We start from the raw sequence: 27333 nt of genomic DNA on the forward strand, positions 1-27333 counted from the left end.
TCAATGGATTTTTTTTTTTGCTAATAGCAGAAAGTTATTTTTAGTAAATCAGGATGTTTTGACATTTCACAAAGTAGTCTCTGGACTTGAAGAGGAATTATTATTTAAATATTTTGCAGTGAGAGAAGTCTCATGATTCTCTACCTCAGACTACTTTGCAATATCAATACTTGTGAGAGAAAGTCTTGCACTGTACTTCACAGCAGAAAAATCACTGTGCTGTGAGCACAACACCATTGATCCCACCAGACTTAATTCCTCTCGAAGGCCACAAAGTGATGGCCTTCTATGATCACTTCTTGGAATTCTCCTGAACAAGGATGGCCACAAACAAAACAAAATCAAATTATGTGAAGTGAATTAGAAAGTAGATTACATTTACTGCTAGGGTGACCATTTGGCGCAGTTTGGGCAGTTCAGTTTATGCTGATTATTCCAATGTAATAATTAATATCATCCCCTTTCACTCTCGAAAGTGTCCTAGCTTAGGTGATGAATTATATGGGTTCCCTCTTCACTGGAGACTAAAAAGACTATTCATTTACTTCATTGAGGTTTCTAACTACATGGACGCCCAGATTCCAGATGTCTGTAAAGTATATTTCATCAGGTACGAGGAGAAATGATGCTAGATTTCATTTCTGACTGGGCTGACAAAATCTGTGAAACAAAAATACAAGTGTCCCAATAAAAAATGCTGATGCCTTCGAAATTCCGACTGTGGTTGATTCATACTGACTTGCTGCAGTTTAGTGCTTTGTATTCATTTTATGCTTTTCTAAAACAGGGCTTCTCTGTGAGTCATAACAAATTAATGAGAAAAAGCAAATAACTATGAAAAACATTTTGGTGGAACTAATGGGACTTTCATTAGCTTTTGACTGTTCATGTTATAGATAAGCATCCCCGTTTGGGTTAACTTTATGACAATAACTAACATTCCTAGCTAAGCTGTCCAGAGAATCAAGCAATTGCCTTGTGATTTTAATCAATGTTGACATCAAGAGAGAACATTCAGACCCCTGAAAGTCTCCTCTTTTACTATATTAGTAACAGTCATCTGAATTCTTTGAACAAATATTTCAACTCTACTTTTCACCTTGCCAATATAATCATAATGATGGTGATTACAAATAATATGACTACTTTTATGAGTCACTCCGAAAATAACAAATCAAAGTAGTCATCATTCATGTCATAAACAAAGACACTTAACTACTGTTAGAAGAAGCTGGATGTGATCTTTCTCAAAAGAAAAATACTTTGACCAGTTAATTGGGTCAGATTGCCTCGCTTTAACCTATTCTCACAGCAGGCAGAGTGAGTCTCTAAAAACACCAACGCAGACCTACTAGAGAATGGACTTGAGGACACGGGGAGGGGAAGGGTAAGCTGGGACAAAGTGAGACAGTGGCATGGACATATATACACTACCAAATGTAAAATAGATAGCTAGTGGGAAGTAGCCGCATAGCACAGGGAGATCATCTCAGTGCTTTGTGACCACCTAGAGGGGTGGGATAGGGAGGGTGGGAGGGAGGGAGACGCAAGAGGGAAGAGATATGGGGATATATGTATATGTACAGCTGATTCACTTTCTTATAAAGCAGAAATTAACACAGCATTGTAAAGCAAAAACAAACAAACAAACAAAACACCAATCAGATCATACTGCTCCAGGGCTCAAAACTCTCCACTGGCCTGCCATCCCACTAGAATAAACACCTGCCATCCTTCCTATGACCCACAAGGTTCTGCAAACCTCTCAGACCTAATCTTCTATCTCCATTGTCTTCCTTCCCAAAGGTGCAACATGCTGGCTGGCGTCTTGCAATTCCTTAAACTCACCCAACCAACGTGTATCCATCTCAGAACTGCATTTGTTATTCCTTTGGGCTGAACTGTCCTTCCCCAGATTCTAGTATCGCTCTCTTTCCCCCCTCCTCCCTTAATTTAGAAGTCTGCTCAAATATCTTCTCATTAGAGAGGTTTACAGTAAATATCCTACCTAAAATAGCAATCCCAGACCCTACCATCACCCTACATATCCTTTCCTACTTTATTTTTCTTCACAGCACTTCTAGCTCATGACATTGCATTACGTGTTACATGTTCATCTGTTTATTATTAGCTTCCAACCACTAAAATGTAAGCTCCGTGAAGGCAGAGACTTTGTCTCTTTTGTTCAACTACATCTCTCTGGTGTCTGGACTAGTGTTCTAAATGAATAGTTCTAAGGCCTACACCATCAGTGAACTGATTACATTAAATATAACCTGATCATCGAGAACTATTTCCAAATTTTGTGTTGCCATATTTTGGTTTCTGAATCTGAAGCCCACAGCTTTCCCACTGCACATGATATTTAAATCAATTTCCTCTGAAAGGGTATTTCATGCAGTGTTGGTAAGAGTATAAACATACACAAACCTCTTGGGAGGGAAATTTGGCTGTATATATATTAGAACTAAAAACAACAACAACAACAGCAACACCAAAACATATGTCGACTGAATATTTCCACTTCTAGATATCTATTCTGCAAGAATAAACACACAAGTGTATGAAGGTATGTGTGCAAGGATGTTCATTAAAGCACTCTGCATTTTTCAAGCTTGTGTTACTTCTATAATTTAAACAAACAAAATATCTTCCCTAGAGAGTAAGGTCTAAGCAACTACTAAGGAGAGCAGATTACAGTCTAATTGAAAGTGAGGTTTTAGGCTCCCCTGGTGGTGCAGTGGTTAAGAATCCGCCTGCCAATGTAGGGGACACAGGTTCGATCCCTGGTCCGGGAAGATCCCACATGCCGTGGAGCAACTAAGCCCGTGCGCCACAACTACTGAGCCTGCGCTCTAGAGCCCACGAGCCACAACTACTGAGCCCGCGTGCCACGGTTACTAAAGCCTGCACGCCTAGAGCCCGTGCTCCTCAACGAGAGAAGCCACCACAGTGAGAAGCCCGCACACTGCAACGAAGAGCAGTCCCCGCTCGCCGCAACTAGAGAAAGCCAGCGAGCAGCCACGAAGACCCAACACAGCCAAAAAAATAAAATAAATAAATTTAAAAAAAAGAAAGTGAGGTTTTGAAGGGTAGTGCTGAGTAAAGGACTGCTAATCTCACTGCCAGAATCTGGGAGGCCTCAGGGTACCTGCCATACCTACAAGCCCTTTCCAAGAGGTTCCTTATAATTACAGGGTTTGTACCAGGTAAATGGCAGGCCTAGACACAGCTGACTGGACCAGGGAAGGGCACCTGTCCCAAAGGCAACTGATCACTTGGTTGACAGTGGCCTGTCAGGTGGACAGATTCTAGATCTACACCTCAAAGGGGCACGCTCAGATTTCTCTCAGGTAGTTTAAACATGGGGCACACCCAAGGAAGTCAGCAGTTGACAATGGGGCAAAAGCCAACTGAAACACAGACAAGACAGGCAGAAGCAATGTGACAGCAGGCAGGGCACAAGGGTACAGAAACCGGAAGTGCTGCACTGTCATTCCTGTTCTTTAGTGAGGCTAGGCTGCTCCTGGGCTCTATCACCCTTCCTTCCCCAGGTCGCTTTAAAATGAGTCCTCTTTAAACTATATTTTACTCTCTATTATTGTAATCTGAAGGAGTTTAACAGAACATTAAATTGAGGACTGGATTAAGCCTTTTAAGGGCTTAACCTCTGAAAAGATGATGGTTCCCTTTATAGCCTCTAATTGTGTGTATTTCAAAATAAAAATAATATAAAACCCACAGTAAGTATAACCAAGTCCTGATAAGTCCAATTTGTTTTCTTTGGTCATTTAATAAAATAACAATTTTTTTCAAAAAAAAATTTTTCTACAGACCTACATTAGTGCTTAGCTTGCCTGCTAGGTAAACCAGTATTAACCAAGACAAAGGTGGGACTGGAAAGTCCTATCACAGACCAAAGCACCTTGCCTACTACAAGTCAGGACACCAGTCGACTAATGACTTCCAGTGGTAGACAGACAGCATATTAAAAAAATTTTTAATATGTTCTTATATTTTAAAAAATGGGTCACAGAGAAAAGAAGTAAGCACATGAGTAAACAGTATTTTACTCCCTAAATGTCCCTTAATGTTTTTCGATGCTGTTAGAAAATTATAGGAATATATTCAGTTATTAATTGAAAGTCCAGGAAGGTTAGGATATTTAGGTACCAAAGATTCAGAGAAATGAAATTTAAAATTTTCTTTTAAAACACCGAATACAAAAGTAACTTTCTTCTAATCAATTATTTACTAGTCTTTAGAGGCCACACAGTAGAAAAGTCTTGAGCCTTGCCACTTCCATTCTTTATATTATTCATTGCTGCATGATAGAGGCACAGTGAAGGGGCCAGAAAGGGATGCATGTCCAAAGTGTCAGTTTGCAGGATGGAACAAAGAACCTCGACTTTGCACACGTGGGTTGCAGCAGTGGGGAAAAAGGTGTAAACCTACTACATTCCCGTATCCCCTTTTCTCACCCTTCAATCCTGTACCATTAGCCCTCTTTCTAGCTCAGCTTCTCCTCTGTGAACCCAATATTTACATTTACTGAGGAAAGCAAGAACCCATCCTTTTTTTCCGAGAGGTCTGTTGTAGGACTTCTGATTGCACAGAGGTTTCTTTTTTTTTTTTTATGTCTGAACAAGCTTTTCAATCTCACGTTGTGGACTAGTCAGCTAGTGAGCAATAATGATAATCTGAATGAAATTTGTGTTACCTTTGGATTATACTATAAAATGTATCTCTTGGCATTCCTAATCCTGTTAGATTACTTTAGATGAAACTTTTGCCCACTTTATTGATCTGTCGTTTTGTTTTTTAATAGCTTTACTGAGGTGTAACTCATATAACATATGATTTACCCATTTAAAAGGTAGAGCTCATTGTTTCTAATATATTCATAAGAGTTGTGCATCCATATCATGGAATGAATCAATAATATAAAGGAACAAACTATAGGTGCACAGCACGGAGGAACCAAAAACCACTATGCTAAGTGAAAGAAACCAGGTACAAAGGACTACATATTGTATATTACCATGTAAATAAAATTTCTAGAAAAGGCTAACCTATAGAGACAGAAAGCAGGTCCATGGTTGTGTGGCATTGGCAATGGGGAATGATGGGAACCAGCGTTAAGGGCAAATCGGGTGAGGGAATGTTTGAGGGTAATAGGAAGGCTCAAAAACTAGATTGCAGTGAGGGTTGCACAACTGCATACATTTATATTAGAGCTCACTGAACTGTATATTTAAAATGGGTGAATTATATATATGTATATATATATATAAATTATACCTCAATAAAGAATTTTTTAACATCTTTATTGGAGTATAATTGCTTTACAATGGTGTGTTAGTTTCTGCTTTATAATTGAATAAAGATTTTAGAAGAAAAAAAGACCAAACAAATAATCATGGATATAAACTAAACATACCATACCTCGATAGCTCCATTGATACCATGCAGGCTATTAATGATTCCTTAATCTGGACATGAAAATGTTTGCCATTCATTACTGCATCAGCAAGTTCTCAAACTGTTTGGTCTGAGGACACCCTTACACTCTTAAAAATAACTGAGGTCTCAAAGAACTTTTATGTGAATATTAGATGTCAATATTTATCATATTAGAAATTAAAAGAATTAAAAAATCTTTAGTGATTCAATGTAAAATAACAATAATAAACTTGTATGCTAACACAAAGAACATATTTAATGAAAAGTATAGCTGTTTTCCAAAACAAGAGAAAAAGTAGTGAGAAGAGTGGCTTTTTTTTTTTTTACATGTTTGGCAATCTTTTTAGTATCTGGCTTAATAGAAGACAGCCACATTCTCTTATCTGCTCCTGCCTTCAATCTGCTGCAATATCATACATCATGTAGCCTCTGGAAAACTCCACTGTACACTCATGAGAAATGGCAATGAAAAGGCAAATAACACCTTAGTATTACTAGGAAAGTAGTTTTGATCTCACAGAACCCCACAAAGGGTCTTGGAAACTCCTAGTGGTCTTTGGGCCATCCTTTGAGAACTGTTGGTCTAGATTCTGCTCTAGACCATTTTAATTGAGGTTCATTTTAATGAGATTACTTAAACTGTATTGTCATTAATACAAGCTTTTTGGGAAAATGGGATCAAAAAACTTTCTGAATACAGTTTTCAAAGTATATTGTACAGACTTGGCTGTAACTTAAAGTAAGCAATCAATATGAGACATATCATGCTACATCAATATTAACTTGTTGAACCTCAAACATTATTCTAGACTCATCAGCAAGCAGAATAAATAAGATGTTACTACACATTGTTAAAACACCTGATTGTTACAATGTTATTTTTTAAAACTACTGTTTTTTTCACTGATTCAGAAGCTTCTGTTTCACATTCTTTTCCATCTTCCCCCGTCTCTATTATAATAAAAGCTCCCCCTTAGTTCCTGTGTTTGCTTCTAAAACAACAAAATGTTATTGAATTTTTTCTAAAACGAACCTTGACATCATAACCTAAAACAATCATACTAATTTCAATACCTGAAAAACAGTTATTTAATGGTCTTTTTATAAAATGTGGTTAATTTCAGCTTAATTAATATTTATTTCTCTTGTGCTTCCCAGTAAAGGATAACAATACCATCAGTCAGTTTATTTACGTGTTATATCCTGAAATGGTTGATGATACTCACTAAAGATGTACCAGTTCATTTGGAAAGTCTCCAAAGGTTTGAAGACTTCAAAGACACCTCTTTGGATTGAAATGTACTTTCCATATGATGTGATTTAAAACTCAACAAAAATCTAGATATTTACAACCTAAACTCAATAAAAACAAAAAACAACAACAACAAAAACCAGTTTAAGTTCTTACTTTACAATATCTCCTTCAAGAGCAATCACTCTCTTAATGATCTTCTGTTCTGGGTTTTTAGGAGACCTAGAAAAAGATAAGGTTACATAATCAGTTGTGTCTGTTGTTTTAAGAAAATGAGAAGAAATTTTACAAGAAAATATGCTATATTAAAGTCATTACAGGATCCTTTGCAACCATGACATGACATCAGTCCTATTTAGGTCCCAAGTGAGATAGAGCTAAGAGTGAAAGAACTCTTATTTTAAACCTCTGAGGGAAAAGGATCACACTGAAACTTTTCAAAAACTAAAAAAAAAAAAAAATTAATAAAACCCCAGAAGTATAAAGATTTTCATTATTAAATCTAAGTACCTGTAGGAAAGAGGATTCATACATAAAATAATTAGGCATTTCTTTAAAATGATAACATACTTAAGTTTCTTCATTTTATTTAAAATAAACAGAGGAGTTAGATTTAAACAAAGAAAACAATGAAGAGGAATTTTTTTGAAAAAAAAAAACAATTAGGAAATTCTTTTTTTTTTTTTTTTCCATGTTGGTTTATTTCTAACAAAGCACTTAGACCAGGCCCACCCAGAGGAGAGGATGTCACTTCCTCAAGGACTTGAAGTTTGGGGCTGTTCTTAACCCCTTGGTCCCTTGCCACATTTCCTACTTAAAGCTGCTTCTGACCCTTGTGCCAAAGGATCAGTTGGAGAGGGGCAGGGCCCAGCCTTGCTGGAGTCTTGTCACTTGTACTTGCATCTTTCTACAGAAGCACAGAGGACACAGTGTTTGAGGTCCCCCTAAACACTGTGTTTTCCTTCCTCCAAGACCCTACCCTCTTTGGGGCATAATACTGGACAGTCCTGGAGAGAGACGCAGATGCAGGGAGAATCTGGGGTTCGGGTTTTAGGGTATGGTAGAGCTTGATGAGGAGGGACAAGGGGAGGAAATTCTTTTAAAGCACAACTAGGTTTAGCCATTTAAAGATTATGTAATTCAGAATGCTAAGACAAGACTAAAAGAAATTGATAGGTTCTGATATACTTAATGCAGACATCATTTATTTTAATCTATGATTAGTAGCTTATGGTAAATGTTTACTTAAGGTAATACTATTTACTCAAATAAATACTCCCCTCCCCTTCTCTTCCCTCCTCCCCCCACTTACTCTATCTCTGGGATTCCTCACTCTAGGAGAAGCCATGTCTGTTTCTCAGCAGTCCTACTGAGAAACTCATTTAGTGAGGAACTAAGGTTGGCCAACCTTCATGTGAATGAACTTAGAAGTAGATCCTTCAACACACTCATAGATACAGAGAACAAATGGGTGGTCGCCAGGAGGGAGGGGAGTGGGAGGTTGGGTGAAATAGGCAAAAGGGATTAAGAGGTACAAACTTCCAGTTATAAGATAAATAAGCCACTGGGATGTAATATACAGCAAAAGGAACATGGCCAATAATATTTTCATACCTTTGTATGGGTACAAATGGTTACTAGACTTATTGTGGTGATCATTTCCTAATGTATGTAAATGTCGAATCACTAGGTAGTACACCTGAAACTAACACAATATTGTACACCAACTACATTTCAATTAAAAACAAGCAAACAAACAAACAAACAAAAACCAGTAGATCCTTCAGTCCCAGTCAAGTCTTCATGAAGTGCAGCTGTGGCCAATAGCTTCATGGCAACCTCATGAGAGACCCTGAGCCATACCACCCACTGAAGCTGCTTCTGGTTTCCTGATCCTTAGAAAAATGTGTGAGATAATGTTTGTTGTTTTAAGCTGCTAGAAGTTACACAGCAATGGATAACTCAATCTTAGTACGTTCAATTTCCTGCCAGTAACATTTTTAGTCTTTTGATTTAACATGTGTTTCAAGAAACAGCTCACATATCACATAAATGATCACTTAAGATGTATTTAAAAATCAGAGATAGATAAAAATATTTTCAATTCAAGTCACATTTTGAATTGAATTACCTTTAAAAAGCAAGGTAAATGGACAAATACTAAAAAGATTAAATACATTCAAAATGTAATACTTTGCCAAAGGAAATATGCAGTTTCAATAAGATTTATATTTCACATTATATCTTGCAGAGAAAACAAAATCATCTAAACCATTTGAGTCTACTTGTGAAACTTAGTGACATAACTTTCCACTAAATTAACTATTAATATTCTTTATTTTAAAAGGAAATTTGATCAGAGTTTTTGACTGAACTGTCCCCTTCACTGAATTGACTAAACATTATATTTCTATAAATTTAATGTCATTTATGTACAGCTAGAGTGAGGGATCTGGCACATTCAAGATGACAGAATTCATATCTTCTGTGCAGGGTTACTTATAGATCTTTAGAAAAATTTGCCCCCGTGTCTCTCTGTTTAGATAACCAGAAATGTATAAAAAAAATTCAACCTCAGTGATCACTAAAGAATTGTATATTAAAACAATAGGACACCACTTTCCTATTATATTGACAAAGAAATAGTAATAATACTATTAATACAGTTTGTTGTTGAGGATTTAGTACATGTCCTAAAGTACAGGATCATGTAACATACCTTTTGGTAAATAGGTTAAGATTTTATATTCTCTTTAACATATCAATTATGCTTTTAGGAACGTATCCTTATGAAATGGTTGTGGATGTATACAAAATTTTAGCTACATGGATGTTGTCTATTTTAAAAAAGAGAGAAAAAATCAACAAGAAAAGATTGGTGAAATAAATTATAGTCCATCCACATTATAAAATATTCTTCAATCATTAAAAATGACGCTATAAAAGAATTTTTAATGATGTGTAAATGTCAACAGGATACACAGATTTAACATGCGAGCTAGAAAATTTATGTGTACCATGACCTTGCTTCAGTAAGTATAAAGAGAAAACGTGCATGCAACTGTACTGGGAAAAATTAGGAAGGATATAAAGCAAAAGGTGGGGGGCATAGTTCTGTGTTTGATAAAACACATGCCTGGATTTTTGGTTCAGATTACTGGGAAGTCCATTAGAAAATGACAAATATTTGTGTCACATGATGTTAACTGAGAAGAAACGTTCCAAGACAGGAGTGAGACCTGAACTAATTATCAAGTCTCCCCACCTAATATTGACGTGCTATTAACATTAATGAAATAACATGAAATGCAACCCTTATCAGCATAAAATAGTATTTACGCCACAACCTTTAAGCTTTCGAGATATACTTGAAAAGTATTTTATATTTTAAAATAACCTACAGAGTAAGATCATGAGGCAAAATAGAATATACAAAGTGAGCTACGTATATAATTAAAGTCTTATGAATTACTACTTCAAATGTATCTATAAATTTTAATGTAATATTAATCTCATGAATCTAATCACATGATTCAAAATTTTTTAAAAAGGCTATTACTAACATTAATCCCATTACTGTTCAAAATCTATAACTATATTTTAATCATTAGGCTGCTGAATGCATTACTTGGATGTAAGTACAAGTGGTACGAGAGTTATTACAGATTTACACTGTGATGGTCACTGAACTTCCCTTTGTCTACATTTTCTTGGCCACTTGCCTGTCTTCTAGAAGTAAGAAAAATAACAAGTGAAGGATTATGCCTTACTTTAGGGACACGATGTATGCTGCCCAATAAAATTTGCATTTAAATTTGAAATTTTAGTGTTTTCATAATAAGCATTGTTTTACAATATTTATTTCTGGAGTCTGAATTTTAAGCATTCTGTTTTATGCCAAAGATTTAATTAGGCAAAGTTCTCCAGAGGTTTGGACAAGATGCCTAGAATCGTCTCTCTACTGCATAGGTCTCAGTAGATCAGTTTGATGTGGCAGACTTATCTCTAACAAGAATGGTTGTGGGGAAGGGTGAAGGGTTAGCACAGACATAATAAGATTCCTGTGTTATGTAATGTACCTCTCCTTGAATTTCACTTCCTATCTTGATAGAAGTGTTGCCATTTTTACCAACAGAGCCATGTCTTCAGTCTCATAACCTTTGTAGCTAATTTCACGTTTGTGTATGTTCCCAAAAGGTTGTTATTTTGATCCTGTTTGGAACACTGGGAAGGTACTCTGGAAAACTCAAGAGAGACCCTCTTGTATTCTGTGGGAATGAGGAGATTAGCAAGTGTACCACCCTCTCTGCTGGTACACTTGTGCTCATCCTGATGTCAGACATATACCTGAACCCTGTGTCTGAGCACGTTCACCCTTCTCCCATTTATAGTAAAATTCTAAAACCTCCCTCTGTGGGTTGTGTAGATTTTTATATTTATATGGTTCAGGATTGGCCCAGATTATTATAGAATTCATCTCAGGATTAGAAGTCACCTTGGCATATATCACAGAAAGGTCTAAATTTTAACTCTTCATTAATGAGGTAAAATTAAGAACTAATATTCTAGGAATGACCTATAATAGATACACTATTTTTTATACTGTCGAAAGGATGGACATGCATTAAATCAACTAATTTTACATCATCAAAATGGTAAAAAAAAAAGTATTGCTACTGTATTATCAAAATGAAAATGAAAAGTCCACACAACAGAATAAAAAGTCATGAAAAACCTTAGCAAACGATAGCTTCTCTTCTCTCTCTCTTTTTTTTTTTTTAATTTTGGAAAATATTGCCTGGGTTTCACATGATTTTCATAGGTTAGAGCTAGAAAAGGCCTATGAGTGTACCTAGTCCTTTCCTGGCAATATTCAGTCTCACCCATTCTCCATGGCCTAAGGGTTTCTGCTTGGGCGCCTTGTGTCCTACAAATGCATGGACTGGGGGACATTGGAAATGGAATCTATGGTCACTGTTCCACCTTTGGTACAGACAGCTGCTGACTGTAGGCAAGCCCTGTAAAAAATCTGGGTCTCATTTTCGGAGAGATAAGGCTAGCTCAGAAGTCCTAAACCAGAAGTCAGACAATCAGATCTAGCTTGTAGAAATGTTTTGCTTGGTCCACACATCATTTATTTATTTATTTTTAATCTGGAGCTGGCCAAACAAACAGGAGACTTCACATAAAAATTCTAATTTCTTGTTCCTCTTAGAAAAATACAAAGATCTGGCACCCCAAGCCTACACTCTTCCATGAAAAGAGTCCACTGGATCTGAGAAGCAGATCCTGAGAAGTTGCCCCAGTGCCAACAGCTTGTTTCATGTTGGTCTCAGTGTCTGACGACACATGAGTTTGGGAACCCCTAGAAATCTTGATGATTTCTTCCACCTCTAGCATCATATAACAACTGAGAGAACACATGAAAACTCCAGCAGAGGGTCTAACGCATAGTAGGAAATCGGTAAATCTTAGAAGCATGTCTTCCTAAAATAAATTCATAAAGGAGATCAATTAACTGGACACAAGCAAATCGTTAGGATTTTTTTTTAAGACTTACATAGATAGAATATTTATTTCAAAAACCCTCCAATAATTTCAGAGTCTGTTGCATTAGAGGGCAAGAAAGGCATTTTTAAAGGTTTGGTCAAATTTTATTACACAATTAACTAAAGAAACATGAAAACTAAATATAGCTGTATTCATATTGGAAAGTCACATGTCAGTTTTAAATTAAATGGGTGTTATATGTAGAATCATAATAAAAATGACTTTTTTCTATGTTAAATTCTGTATTCTTGCTTCACTATCAGTAGTAGCTCGAACTTTGTGCAAACAGCCCCTTTTATAATGATCTATTTTCTAAATTCAATGCAGTTTTATTAATTAGCACTCTAAAAGTTCTTACTTAGGTCAGCATTTCAGCTACATTTTTGCCCCTTGCAGACTTCTCTTTGTATCATGTGAATCTTTGAAACTTAAACAAAAGAAATTATCAAGACTTTTTTGTTGCTCTTTGGGTTTATTCTTGAAATCTTCACAAGTGTGAAGCTTATAACCTCAGAACAGTTTCAGAAAAGTGTATGTATGGGACTTCCCTGGTGGTGCAGTGGTTAAAAATCCACCTGCCAATGCAAGGGACATGGGTTCAATCCCTGGTCCGGGAAGATCCCACATGCCATGGAGCAACTAAGCCCATGCGCCACAACTACTGAGCCTGCGCTCTAGAGCCCGCAAGCCACAACTACTGAAGGCTGTGTGCCTAGAGCCCATGCTCTGCAACAAGAGAAGCCACCACAATGAGAAGCCCAAGCACCACAACCAAGAGTAGCCCCCACTTGCCGCAACTAGAGAAAGCCCGCTCACAGCAACGGAGACCCAATGCAGCCAAAAATTAATTAATTTAAAAAACAAACCCAAAAAACCTATATGTCATAGAATAACCTTTAAAAAAAAAGTGTATGTATGTGTGTATATATGCAATTCCTAACAAGTACTCTTGCTCAGATATCTCATAAAACGCTCCAATCCAAGGGCCTCATTGTTAGGAAAGTGAATTACAGATGAGGTGGCAAGAACCCAGGTTAATGCTTCAAATTTTTCTTCTATGATACCATGTTTTCTTACATAGGGAACAGGTCTTGGGGGAAGGGAAATCCTGGGAAAGGATCACCATCAGGCAGGGGCAGAGGGTTGTTATGTGTGTAGAAAATCCTAGTGGGAAGTGAGTAGAATTTCAGAGCACTGGGGACAGTGCTCTTGGGCAGACATTTTGTGGGTGGGGATGGGGTAAGGAACGGATGGCTTATTCTCTCAAAGCAAACCCTCGCTGAATCAGGCTCCTGAGCAGTAGCAATGTGATCCTATAGAGACCCTGAGAGGTTCCAGTCGGGGTTCTAGTGTTCCAAGAATGTAGCAGCAGGAACAGTAAGCTTATGTTTCCGATTTATGGCAGATAATTCCTTATACAAATAAATATATTCTAATAGTACTTATGAAACAACAAAAGCATGAACTTTAAAGAATTAAACTGTTGTCTATTGATAAACATTTTCTTGGTTAAATTTAAGAGTTGTCTCACCGTCACTAACTACGATTAGAAGAAGTTTAATATGCAAATAGTGACAATTTGTCTTATTAGTAAATCAGCCTTGATTATACAAAATCAATTAAATGTGTATTATGACTCTAACTTCCGTAACTGAAAAAGTTGAAATGGTTTTGTAATTGACTGTTTTGATTCTGAAAAATAAATGTCTTCACTTAACTGTGAAAAATCTAAGAAATTTAGTATAATCATAACAATGAGCTAATTTCTACCAATGTTTATTAATTCAAGCATTTCAAAACACAGAACACTGCAATATTCAGTTGTGAACATAACTGCACTTACACTTCACTGTCTAGAATTGTATGTAAATGAATATATATAGTACATACATAAAATATATAGCACTTATGTAATACACACATGTGTGTATGTGTGTATATTCCACCATACAATATGGAATCATACTATTTAAAGAAACTCCTCTGAACTATAAAGAAAATTCGGGGCTGAAAAATACATTCCCTCATTTATTTATTTTATAAATTTGTGTTTTCACACATTGAATATGCTTAAAGTTGACCATATCTGTGGAAGTGGAGATGAATACCTAACATAAATATAAATATTGACTATTCTTTCAGTATAGACTCTCAAAGTGCAGACATTCATATAGAAATACTACTACTCTGTCCCCAAAGTATGCACTCAGGAGTGTCTGAGCGGTTTTTGCTGTACTCAAGACAGGTTTTACCCCTCTAGCCGCACTATCTCATTGAGTATGACTTTTTTGTAGAGTACCACTTAAGGCTACGGAATAAAACAAAATTAACTGGTCTTCAAATGAATTAAAGCCATCAGTCTAGTCTCATAACCCTAATATCATGATTAAGCTAACTGGATTTATACTTTAAGCTTTAAACAGGTTGGGAAATAGTGCCACATACATGCGGTAGGCTTGAAGAATATACAAACAACAGAACTTGAAAGTGTAAGCTATTGATATTTTCCACATCAAGCCATACTTATATGCATGAATATGGCACAGAAAAAGCAGACCAACTGAAATGCAAAATGAATAAATTCAGTTCTCTGTATCCCTGGGTTCTGCATCCACGAATTCAACCAACCACAGGTTGAAAACATTTGGATAAAAGAGAAATTCCAGAAAGTCCCAGAAAGCAAAACTTCAATTTGCCGTGCATTGAGCACTACACTAAATCCACTGAATCGAGTGATGTGTAGGCTGCTGCAGCCTCCTGCCATTCCACAGACACTCAGTCTCTCTCCAGCACCCAGTCGTTTGAACACTGTTCACCCCTCATCTTGTTCGTTGGCTGCTTATGCTGTAGGCACCCTTCGTTTCTGTGAAGCAAATGGCTCCTAAAAAGCCATTAAGTGGTCAAAGCATCCCTCAAAGGTTAAGAGGGAGCGTAAAGTGCTTCCTCTCGAAGAGAAAATGAAAATCCTAGATCTTTTGAAAAGTGTCATGTCGCTTGCCAAAGTGGGCAGTAAGGTCGGTAAGAACGAACTGTGCATTCACACAATAAAGGAGAAAGAAGCTAAAATTTGCGGAAGTGTTAGTGCTTCACGTACAATTGCAACAATAGTCTCTCTGGTTGATGTTAAAGTGCTTGCAAAGACCGAGAAAGCATGAAGTGTGCGGCTAGAGGACATGCCACAGGAGCGTATCCCTGTTGATTGGCAAAGTTATGCGTGAAAAGCACTCCATCTCTACGAGCGTTACTGTGAAGGGGCTGGGGAGAGTGAGAGGAAGGAGATGAAGGCTGCTAAGGGATGGCTGGCGGGCTACGAGAAGATCACGGGAGAATCAGCATTGACTGATGCCAAGCGTCATCAGTGCCCCCAGAAGAGCTCAAGAAATTCATAGAAGAGAAAGGCTACCTTCCAGAGCAAGCCTTCAATAGTGATGAAATGTGATGAAAACCCCAAATCGCCTGCCTGTGTTCTGGCAACACAACAAGGAGGCTTGGGTGATGGCCATCTTGTTCTTGGGATAGTTCCACCAGGGCTTCATTCCCGAAGTGAAAAAAATACCTCAAAAAGAAGGGGCTGCCATTCAAGGGCCTCCCCATTGGCAATGTTCCCAGCCACCCCAATGTCTCTGCTTCACCGACAAGAATGCAGAAGTAATGTTCCTGCCTCCTAACACTATGTCACTGCTGCAGTCACTTGATCAAGGCATCATCAGTGCATTGAAGCAACTTACACTTGCCTCACCTTCAGGAAGACTTGTGGATTTATGGAAGAGCTTCACAATTACAGAAACTGTAGATGTCCCAATGCCCAAGACAGGAGTGCATGTTGGGAGCCATTATGGAGTGAGGTTGTCTATGATTTCAGGGGCATCCCCGCTACTGATGCAAAAGTCAGGAATGTTCCAAGGGAATTTAGTGGGGAAAGCTTCTCTAACATGATTGGGGACAATGTTGAGGAACACCTAATAGCATAGAGAAACTTTTACCAACAAGGAACTCAAAGATCTGCTGAAATCCTCTAAGATGATGCAGAAGATAGTGATGCAGAAGACTTAGAGGAGGCAGAACTATCAGTTTGGATGCTTGAAAAATCTGCAGCAGTTTTGTTTTTTCTTTGACAGTTTCATGCATTAAAAAGGACATGAGCTTCAAGTATGATTCTTTGATGGAATGAAGCCTCTGTATTACCTGAGGGATAATGATGCACCTAGAACCACTGCAAGATTTGTTTGATGATGAAAAGAAAAGAAGAAACAGCTTCCTATAACAATGTTTCTAACTAAAGCACCTGCAATTGTGAAGCTCTGGCCTTCAAGCTTGAAGATCCTCAGCCCTCAGCCTCTACAGATCCTGACATTAGTATCACTGAGCCTCCTCCAAAGTCTCAACATCTGCAACTGAAACCCAGTTCATCCTTCTGATGTCCTGCCAGAAGGTTCAAGTTAGCCTGGTGTCTCACCATTTACCTACAGTGCCAGACATCTCATCCCCTCACCCCATCAGCATGGTAAAATAATACAACAACCATCGTTGTCGTCGTCATCACCATCATCATTATCATCATATGAGGGTTATCAAGAGAGAATAATCAGGGTTTTGATGAGGGTTAACACAGTGTGTGTGTGAGTGTGAGAGAGAAGTGAATTTATATTTTCTCTGTTTATAATTATATTTTCTATATGTACTTGTATTTTAAATATTCTGTGTTTTATTCTATATATTTCTCTTTCAGGTCATTAAATGAAAGCAATCTATAAGTATTCAAAGAAAGAAAATGTTACATTGTTGCTGACATGTACTGTGCAGTTAGGCCTGCCATGGTTGCATCTGTAGTGAATGTATACAGATTTTTCTTGTCATTATTTTCTAAACAATACAGTATAACAACTATTTACATAGCATTTACATTGTATTAGGTATTAGATGTAATCTAGAGATGATTTACAGTATACAGGAGGATGTGCATAGGTTATATGCAAATACTACCCCTTTTTATGTAAGGGACTTGAACATCTGTAAATTTTGGTATCTCAAGTCCCCCTCGGATACCGAGGGACAACTGTCCTGGTATGTAAGAGCTGAAGTGAGGACATTTACACCAATGCTCATACAAGACGTTAGTGGTACCTGCAGTCACCTGAAAAAGGCTATTGGAAAATGGCACAAGGATCATCCTGTCTCTAACTTAGCTCACTCACAAGTTTGCCATGATATTGGTCATATTGTGACGTGTGAGATGCCAAGCTCAGGGCAGGGGACATCCTAGTAAAAGTGAGGAACAAAGACAGTCTCGACCATTTTACCTGCAGCCAGCACTTAGCACCCACCCACCTTTTCACCCATAATTCATTTCTAACCAGAATGAATAACCAAATATCTGGAATAAATGAGACAGAATTTTTATCCTTATAAATACAAAAATGAATACTTTACCTATGGTGCATTAAGCTTTTGAAGTTTGCCTAATTGAGCCCAACAGGTGCTTGCAATGGACAGAAGCTGTTAAATTCACACGTGCCCTTCAGAGGTGTGCCCTCCAAACAACATGGCCAGAATGTCTTCAATGTAACTTTCTATGATCAGATAAAAAGGTGACATATAAACTGATGTACTAAACCCCGGCCCTTTTATCTCATGACTGTGGTTACCATGTGATACTTTTCAGGGTCAGGCAATAAATAAATAAAGAGTCGGATGGGAATGGGGGTATTTCAGTGGATGCCAGCATGAGAGCGGAGGGTGGCGGGTTGGGGGGTGGGTTCACAACTGAGAACCAGACAGGCCAACATACCTCTCAGTAGATACCAGCATGAACTGAGGTCAAGCTGTCCTTCCCCTGATGCTAACACAATATAAACTCCCCAAAGCCAAGATACTACTCTGACAAGATGCAGAACCGTAAACAGACGTAAATTGCTCTGAATTGCCTCAGAAGGCTCTTAAGTTTACCTCAGCTTGAAAATACTAGGTTTTGTTAGCAATAAGAAACTTAAATCCAGAAACGGCAAAATGAAGGTATATACTTTTGCGTACTTGGTTTTTATGGCCTGAGAATTTGCACCCATTCCATTTTCTTTCTTCTACTGCATATATCTGTGGATTACCATTTCTAGTTACCGTGGTGACATGCATTATTAATGTATCTACTGTGCTGCAGATTCAAAATTTCCTAGTAAAACTGAGTTAGGTATATGCGTGAGGAGAGGTGAAATTCCACACAATCATGGAAACTATCCTAATTTCTCTAAAATGCTCGATCTCATGGAGGAGGTTGACAACGTAGAAGTTAGAATATAAGTACAATATGAAGCTTCCTGGCTCATTTCTGTTCTAACCCTGTTGGACTTATTAATTTTTAAAATACAGTACTATTGTTTTGAGGAGGAATTCTGTTAGGTTCCAATAACTACACACAATTTGCTCCCTTGAAAGCGTCAACATTATGCCCCCAGTAGTACACTGAATAGCATTCATGAACTGTCTTCAGAAAAAAATACATGAGGTTTGGGATTCTGCGAAATCAACTCAACTGGTCACCTCTGAAACCAGCATTATCTTCTACTTGCTCAGCTTGATAGCCACTTATATAGCTCTAGTTTCTAAGTTATCAGAAACTCTTTCTTAGTATTTTATTTCCTGCTGTTTATACTGCAATAACTTGTTACTATGACAGTTTATTTATGAAGCTTTAAACTAAAAAAAATGCTACCATTAAATCAGATGTTTAACTCCTATTTGTTTCTAAGCCTCCTAGTATTACCTCCTTCCTCTCTGCTGGGTGGAATACACAGAGTTACAGAAAGGGTAAGAGTTTAGTGTCTGATAAGCTAGAAGGGCTTACATTTAAAATGGGTTTTTAGTGGCTAAGAATAAATGTCTGATAAAAGGAGGCAGGTTGAGGATGGTACTTTGGAGGGGTTAAAAGAATTGTGAGAGATTGTAAGGGAATTTTGGGGACAATAGAAGGAAAAAGGGGGAGACTATTTCCAAGAACTAACAGAAGTTACCAAGTTATTAGGGTAAACCAAGCCACAGAGATACAGACCACCAGGTAAGTAGGAAGAGAGTGCAGGGCCAATAGATGCACCAAAGAAACCACTTGAAGACAGAAGACACTTAGAGTTGCTAAATTTGGTTTCTAGCCAAATTGGTTTAACAGAGCCTCAGAATCCGACAAAGTCAGTTATGCTGTTGTTACAATCTCATGACTGTCCTTTCCCATTAGGTTATCCTGGAAAAGTTTTATCCTTTGTAAGAAAATTCAGAGGTCAAAATATCCCTAGTTGCAAGTGTTCTAGATACAGAACACCAAAGGAATCCCGTTTCAAAAATTACAACTATATCTCAATCTGTGATGCATTCTTTCACAAGGCTAAAGATCACCTTGCTATTTTTAGTTGACTGTATACAGTCAGCAATAACTATAAAATATGTTCAGGTATGTCTTTTTAAATAAAAACTGAGTATGTTGAGGCTACAACTTGCCAGATGATTTACCCTTTTCTACCATTCTTTAATATAAATATATGGTAGACATGTTTTTTCTAGTCCATAAAGCTTTATTGCAAATAATGGGGACCCACTTAAAATGGAATATACAGTGTCTACCCACATTTGTTTTTCCTTACAGAAAACCACTTTGATTCTACTTTAAAAGACGTTGATTAATGTGAGAAGGCTTGCCTGCTTTTGTGAGCCTCAGTCCTCTAATTCTGTACACACACAAAATGGACTCTAATCTCTCCAGCTGTCACTTTGTTGCTCTTCGTGAGCTGTACATTTCACAGGCTCTGAAACCACTCTACAGCTCAAACATGATCAACGGCTTTCCTCAAAACCAGAACAGCAGTGAGAGATTATTAAGTCAAAATGGAAGCAAACTCTCCTCTTCATGTGTGCAGGAAATCCACAGGGGGCCTGATTTCCATATGGCTCCCACAGCTGAAGCTTAATGAATATCTTCCAGACACAGGTATAACCATTAATAACTCTCAAATACTTCTACAATGGAGTAAAACAAGGCCAAATAGAATTAAGGGAAATAATCTCCAACTGGTCTTACATGCCTATCGGTTAAATGCATGAAGGAGGCTTTGATTTAAATAAGAGCAGATTCTCAGAAACATATGCTCACCACCCACCATTCTTCATCCGAATGGTAGAAATTTATGAGTTTCATTTCACTGTAGCAGGGGAGCTTTGCCAAGAAACAAGAGCACAAACATCAGTGATTAAGAAAGATCTCCAGTATAGAATACGTTTTCAGGGGGCTAATCTTCTTTGGAGTGGGTTTATAGGCAATGGCATCATGTTTTGGACTGACCACATGGAGAGATGTTTTCACTTATGCAACATTATTAAACTTTGTTTGGGACTTTTAACTAACCTAAGTCTACGCTCTAAAATAAAATGCCTTTCTTGAAAAGATATAACAAAATCACAAAAATACTTCTCACAAAAATCCTGATTCAGCTTCCTTTAAAGATGTATAACCCCAAAGCCTTACTGATGCACACCACCGTATCTCTCCCACCTTTTATCAGCTCTTTCTTGCCACTACCATCTGTTTGCTTGCTTTTTTCCAGCGCATTGCCCATCCCTCCAGGCTGTTCACTGGCACTCAGATGCCTCCCTCTAATTCTCCATCCCACCATCCAAGAAATGCCCCGGGCCGTTTCCAATTCTTCTTCCCAAAGCTTTTCTTCAACACTACCCCTGTATACTTTGGACACTATCCTCCTCAGATATAATTTTTTCAATGAGCTAATATCTAAGTTTCTTCTGGCCTTCTCTTTCAAACACAATTATTTCCTTTTACACTGTTTTGTGTTATACATAGGAGGAAAACTTTCTAAACATCTCATCTTTTACAATCACCATTCCCTAAACCCTTATCATTCCAGGCTTTAAAGATTTAAATACAATACTCAGAGGAGTTATATGATGAAGATGTAGCTAATTCAAGTGTTTCTGGAGATAGCCTCATCCACCAGAGGGCAGGCAGCAGAAGCAAGAACTACAATCCTGCAGCCTGTGGAACAAAAACTACATCCACAGAAGGATAGACAAGATGAAAAAGCAGAGGGCTATGTACCAGATGAAGGATAAAACCCCAGAAAAACAACTAAAAGAAGTGGAGATATGCAACCTTCGAGAAAAAGAATTCAGAAAAATGATAGTGAAGATGATCCAGGACCTCGGAAAAAGAATGGAGGCAACGATCGAGAAGACGCAAGAAGTGTTTAACAAAGACCTAGAAGAATTAAAGAACAAACAAACAGAGATGAACAATACAATAACTGAAATGAAAACTACACTAGAAGGAATCAATAGCAGAATAACTGAGGTAGAAGAATGGATAAGTGACCTGGAAGACAGAATTACAGAAGTGACCTGGAAGACAGAATGGTGGAATTCACTGCCATGGAACAGAATAAAGAAAAAAGAATGAAAAGAAATGAAGACAGCGTAAGAGACCTCTGGGACAACATTAAATGCAACAACATTCGCATTATAGGGGTCCCAGAAGGAGAAGAGAGAGAGAAAGGACCAGAGAAAATATTTGAAGAGATTATAGTTGAAAACTTCCCTAACATGGGAAAGGAAATAGCCACCCAAGTCCAGGAAGTGCAGAGAGTTCCATATAGGATAAACCCAAGGAGAAACATGCCAAGACACATAGTAATCAAACTGGCAAAAATTAAAAACAGAGAAAAATTATTAAAATCAGCAAGGGAAAAACGACAAATAACATACAAGGGAACTACCATTAGGTTAACAGCTGATTTCTCAGCAGAAACTCTACAAGCCAGAAGGGAGTGGCATGATATACTTAAAGTGATGAAAGGGAAGAATGTACAACCAACATTACTCTACCCGGCAAGGATCTCATTCAGATTCGATGGAGAAATCAACAGCTTTACAACAAGCAAAAGCTAAGAGAATTCAGCACCACCAAACCAGCTCTACAACAAATGCTAAAGGAACTTCTCTAACTGGGGACACGAGAGAAGAACAGGACCTACAAAAACAAACCCAAAACAATTAAGAAAATGGTACTAGAAACACACATATCAATAATTACCCTAAATGTGAATGGATTAAATTCTCCAACCAAAAGACACAGGGTTGCTGAACGGGTACAAAAACAAGACCCATATATGTGCTGTCTACAAGAGACCCACTTCAGACCTAGGGACACATTCAGACTGAAAGTGAGGAGATGGAAAAAGATATTCCATGCAAATGGAAATCAAAAGAAAGCTAGAGTAGCAATACTCATATCAGATAAAATAGAATTTAAAATAAAGAATCTTAAAAGAGACAAGGAAGGACACTACATAATGATCAGGGGATCAATCCAAGAATCAGATATAACAATTATAAATATATATGCACCCAACATAGGAGTACCTCAATACATAAGGCAACTGCTAACAGCTGTAAAAGAGGAAATCAACAGTAACACAATAATAGTGGGGGACTTTAACACCTCACTTACACCAATGGATAGATCATCCAAAATGAAAATAAATAAGGAAACAGAAGCTTTAAATGACATAACAGACGAGATAGATTTAATTGATATTTAGAGGACATTCCATCCAAAAACAGCAGAGTATGCTGTCTTCTCAAGTGCATACAGAACGTTCTCCAGGATAGGTCACATCTTGGGTCACAAATCAAGCCTCAGTAAATTTAAGAAAACTGAAATCATATCAAGCATCTTTTCTGACCACATGCTATGAGATTAGAAATGAATTACAGGGAAAAAAACGTAAAATACACAAACACATGGAGGCTAAATAATACGTTACTAAATTACCAAGAGGTCACTGAAGAGATCAAAGAGGAAATCAGAAAATACCTAGAGACAAATGACAATGAAAACACAATGATCCAAAACGTATGGGATGCAGCAAAAGCAGTTCTAAGAGGGAATTTTATAGCTATACAAGCCTGCCTCAAGAAAAAAGAAAAATCTCAAATAAATAATCTAACCTTACACCTAAAGGAACTAGAGAAAGAAGAACAAAGAAAACCCAAAGTTAGCAGAAGGAAAGAAATCATAAAAATCAGAGCAGAAATAAATGAAATAGAAACAAAGAAAACAATAGCAAAGATCAAATAACTAAAAGCTGGTTCTTGAGAAGATAAGCAAAATTGATAAACCATTAGCCAGACTCATCAAGAAAAAGAGGGAGAGGACTCAAATCAATAAAATTAGAAAGGAAAAAGGAGAAGTGACAACAGACACCGCAGAAATACAAAGCATGCTAAGAGACTACTACAAGCAACCCTATGAAAATAAAATGGACAACCTGGAAGAAATGGACAAATTCTTAGAAAGGTATAACCTTCCAAGACTGAACCAGGGAGAAATAGAAAATATGAACAGACCAATCACAAGGAATGAAATTGAAACTCTGATTAAAAATCTTCCAACAAACCAAAGTCCAGGACCAGATGGCTTCACAGGTGAATTCTATCAAACATTTAGAGAAGAGCTAACACCCATCCTTCTCAAACTCTTCCAAAAAATTGCAGAGGAAGGAACACTCCCAAACTCATTCTATGAGGCCACCATCACTCTGATACCAAAACCAGACAAAGATACTACAAAATCAGAAAACTACACAACAATATCACTGATGAATAGAGATGCAAAAATCCTCAACAAAATACTAGCAAACAGAATCCAACAACACATTAAAAGGATCATACACCATGGCCAAGTGGAATTTATCCCAAGAATGCAAGGATTCTTCAATATATGCAAATCAATCCATGTGATACACCATATTAACAAATTGAAGAAGAAAAACCATATGATCATCTCAATAGTTGCAGAAAAAGCTTTTGACAAAATTCAACACCCATTTATGATAAAAACTCTCCAGAAAGTGGGCATAGACGGAACCTACCTCAACATAATAAAGGACATATACGACAAACCCACAGCAAACATCACTCTCAATGGCAAAAAACGGAAAGCATTTCCTCTAAGATCAGGAACAAGACAAGGATGTCCACTCTCACCACTATTATTCAACATAGTGTTGGAAGTCCTAGCCACAACAACCAGAGAAGAAAAAGAAGTAAAAGGAATCCAAATCAGAAAAGAAGTAAAACGGTCATTGTTTGCAGATGACATGATACTATACATAGAGAATCCTAAAGATGCCACCAGAAAACTACTAGAGCTAATCAATGAAGTTGGTAAAGTTGCAGGATACAAAATTAATGCACAGAAATCTCTTGCATTCCTATACACTAATGATGAAAAATCTGAAAGAGAATTTAAGGAAACACTCCCATTTACCACTGCAACAAAAATAATAAAATACCTAGGAATAAACCTACCTAGGGAGACAAAAGACCTGTATGCAGAAAACTATAAGACACTGATGAAAGAAATTAAAGATGATACCAAAAGATGGAGAGATATACCATGTCTTTGGATAGGAAGAATCAATATTGTGAAAATGACTATACTACCCAAAGCAATCTACAGATTCAATGCAATATCTATCAAATTACCAATGGCATTTTTTACGGAACTAGGACAGAAAATCTTAAAATTTGTATGGAGACAGAAAAGACCCCGAATAGCCAAAGCAGTCTTGAGGGAAAAAAAAAGGAGCTGGAGGAATCAGACTCCCTGACTTCAGACTATACTATAAAGCTACAATCAAGACAATATGGTATTGGCACAAAAACAGAAACATAGATCAATGGAACAAGATAGAAAGTCCAGAGATAAACCCACGCACCTATGGTCAACTAATCTATGATAAAGGAAGCAAGGATATACAATGGAGAAAAGACAGTCTCTTCAATAAGTGGTGCTGGGAAAAATGGACAGCTACATGTAAACGAATGAAATTAGAACACTCCCTAACACCATACACAAAAATAAACTCAAAATGGATTAGAGACCTAAATATAAGGCCAGACACTATAAAACTCTTAGAGGAAAACATCGGAAGAATGCTCTTTGACATAAATCACAGCAAGATCTTTTTTGATCCAACGCCTAGAGTAATGGAAATAAAAACAAAAATAAACAAATGGGACCTAGTGAAACTTCAAAGCTTTTGCACAGCAAAGAAAACCATAAATAAGATGAAAAGACAATGCTCAGAATGGGAGAAAATATTTGCAAACGAATCAAGAGACAAAGGATTAATCTCCAAAATATATAAACAGCTCATGCAGCTCAATATTAAAAAAACAAACAACCCAAAGCAAAAATGGGCAGAAGACCTAAATAGACATTTCTCTAAAGAAGACATACAGATGGCCAAGAAGCACATGAAAAGCTGCTCAACATCACTAATTAGTAGAGAAATGCAAATCAAATCTACAGTGCGGTATCACCTCACACCAGTTAGAATGGGCATTGTCAGAAAATCTACAAACAACAAATTCTGGAGAGGGTGTGGAGAAAAGGGAACCCTCTTGCACTGTTGGTGGGAATGTAAATTGATACAGCTACTACGGAGAACAGTATGGTGGTTCCTTAAAAATCTAAAAATAGAATTACCATATGATCCAGCAATCCTAGTACTGGGTATATACCCAGAGAAATCCAGAATTCAAAAAGACACTTGTACCCCGATGTTCACTGCAACACTATTTACAATAGCCAGGTCATGGAATCAACCTAAATGCTTATCGACAGATGAATGGATAAAGAAGATGTGGTACATATATACAATGGAATATTACTCAGCCAGAAAAAGGAACGAAATTGGGTCATTTGTTGAGACGTGGATGGATCTAGAGACTGTCACACAGAGTGAAGTAAGTCAGAAAGAGGAAAACAAATATCGTATATTAATACATATCTGTGGAACCTAGAAAAATGGTACAGATGAACTGGTTTGCAGGGCACAAATTGAGACACAGATGTAGAGAACAAACATATGGACACCATGGGGGGAAAACGGCAGGGCATGGGGGTGGTGGTGTGATGAATTGGGCGATTGGGATTGACATGTATACAGTGATGCGTATAAAATTGATGACTAATAAGAACCTGCTGCATAAAATATATACATATCATTCAAGTAAAAAAAAATAAAATACAATGAACACATTGTTCAAAAAATAAATTAAAAAAAAACTACACCTAGGCATTTCATATTCAAGCTAGAGGAAAAAAAACAACTAAAAAACAAAAGAGTGTTTCTGGAAAAGTCTTATTTCCTTTTTATTAACTTTTAATACATAAAAGTCTAACTGTTCATAGTTACACTGATCTAGTCACATAATCAATATACTAGAGTAGAACTATTAGTTACAGATTTAAAGCAAATATGTAGCATAATTTAATAAAGAAAAAGCAAGGAAATGGAACTCAAGGGTTGCAACTCTACAGAACAAATTAGAAGACAAAAAGTAAATGATCATCTCTTACAGTATCTTTCAAACTATATTACTACCTTTCTAAGCTAAAATCTCATTTTAATGAGTTCCCAACAATGCAATCTAATCACTTTCAAGTCAAAGACGCAGCTGTTTAGAATGCAGGCTGTGTGGTTGCTGTGGCCATGTGTACTTGACCTCCTGCCTGTTAACAGAGACTCAATTAATTATTTGCTGTTTTGAATGGTGATTTCATTTCACCTCCACCTTTCTTTGAGTGTTAAAAGGCTCAATTACTTTATCACCTTAACCTTAGCTTTGGAGAACGCATGCAGAATTTCTTAACTGCCAACTTGACAGAGAGAGCTAATTTTCAGGACCATAGCTCCTATATGTCTTATGCTGGAGTCAGCTGAAGTAACATACTGACCTGGTGGCACACATCCCCTTCCAAGAAAGCCTCTTTGTTTTTGTTTTTTTTCAAAAGCATGTTTATTTGCACTGTAATGTGGAATTCACTATCACACATAGGTATTTTGAGGCTTTTATTCTCATTCATACAATAGGGGATTTTCCTGCAAAACGTCATAATAATTCACAGTAATTTTTTTCTTTTGCCTCCGAAGACTTTCTAATATATACCTTCTAGGGTCAAACAACAAGGAGAAAAACCTTGTTTTTCAATTGGTACAATTGGGCAG

General features: G+C 37.2%; 1 protein-coding gene across 2 annotated transcripts in view; it reads right to left on the bottom strand.

Moving 5' to 3' along the window:
- IMMP2L (inner mitochondrial membrane peptidase subunit 2) overlaps positions 1-27333 on the bottom strand; it is a 905154-nt gene that overhangs the window by 268158 nt on the left and 609663 nt on the right. For both annotated transcript variants that reach the window (XM_019925347.3, XM_073809839.1), the window contains one exon: positions 6872-6937. In XM_019925347.3, the coding sequence (XP_019780906.1) occupies positions 6872-6937 (66 nt within the window). The remainder of the gene's footprint in view (positions 1-6871; positions 6938-27333) is intronic.

The sequence above is a fragment of the Tursiops truncatus genome, chromosome 9 (assembly GCF_011762595.2).
Source record: "Tursiops truncatus isolate mTurTru1 chromosome 9, mTurTru1.mat.Y, whole genome shotgun sequence".
NCBI lineage: Eukaryota > Metazoa > Chordata > Mammalia > Artiodactyla > Delphinidae > Tursiops > Tursiops truncatus.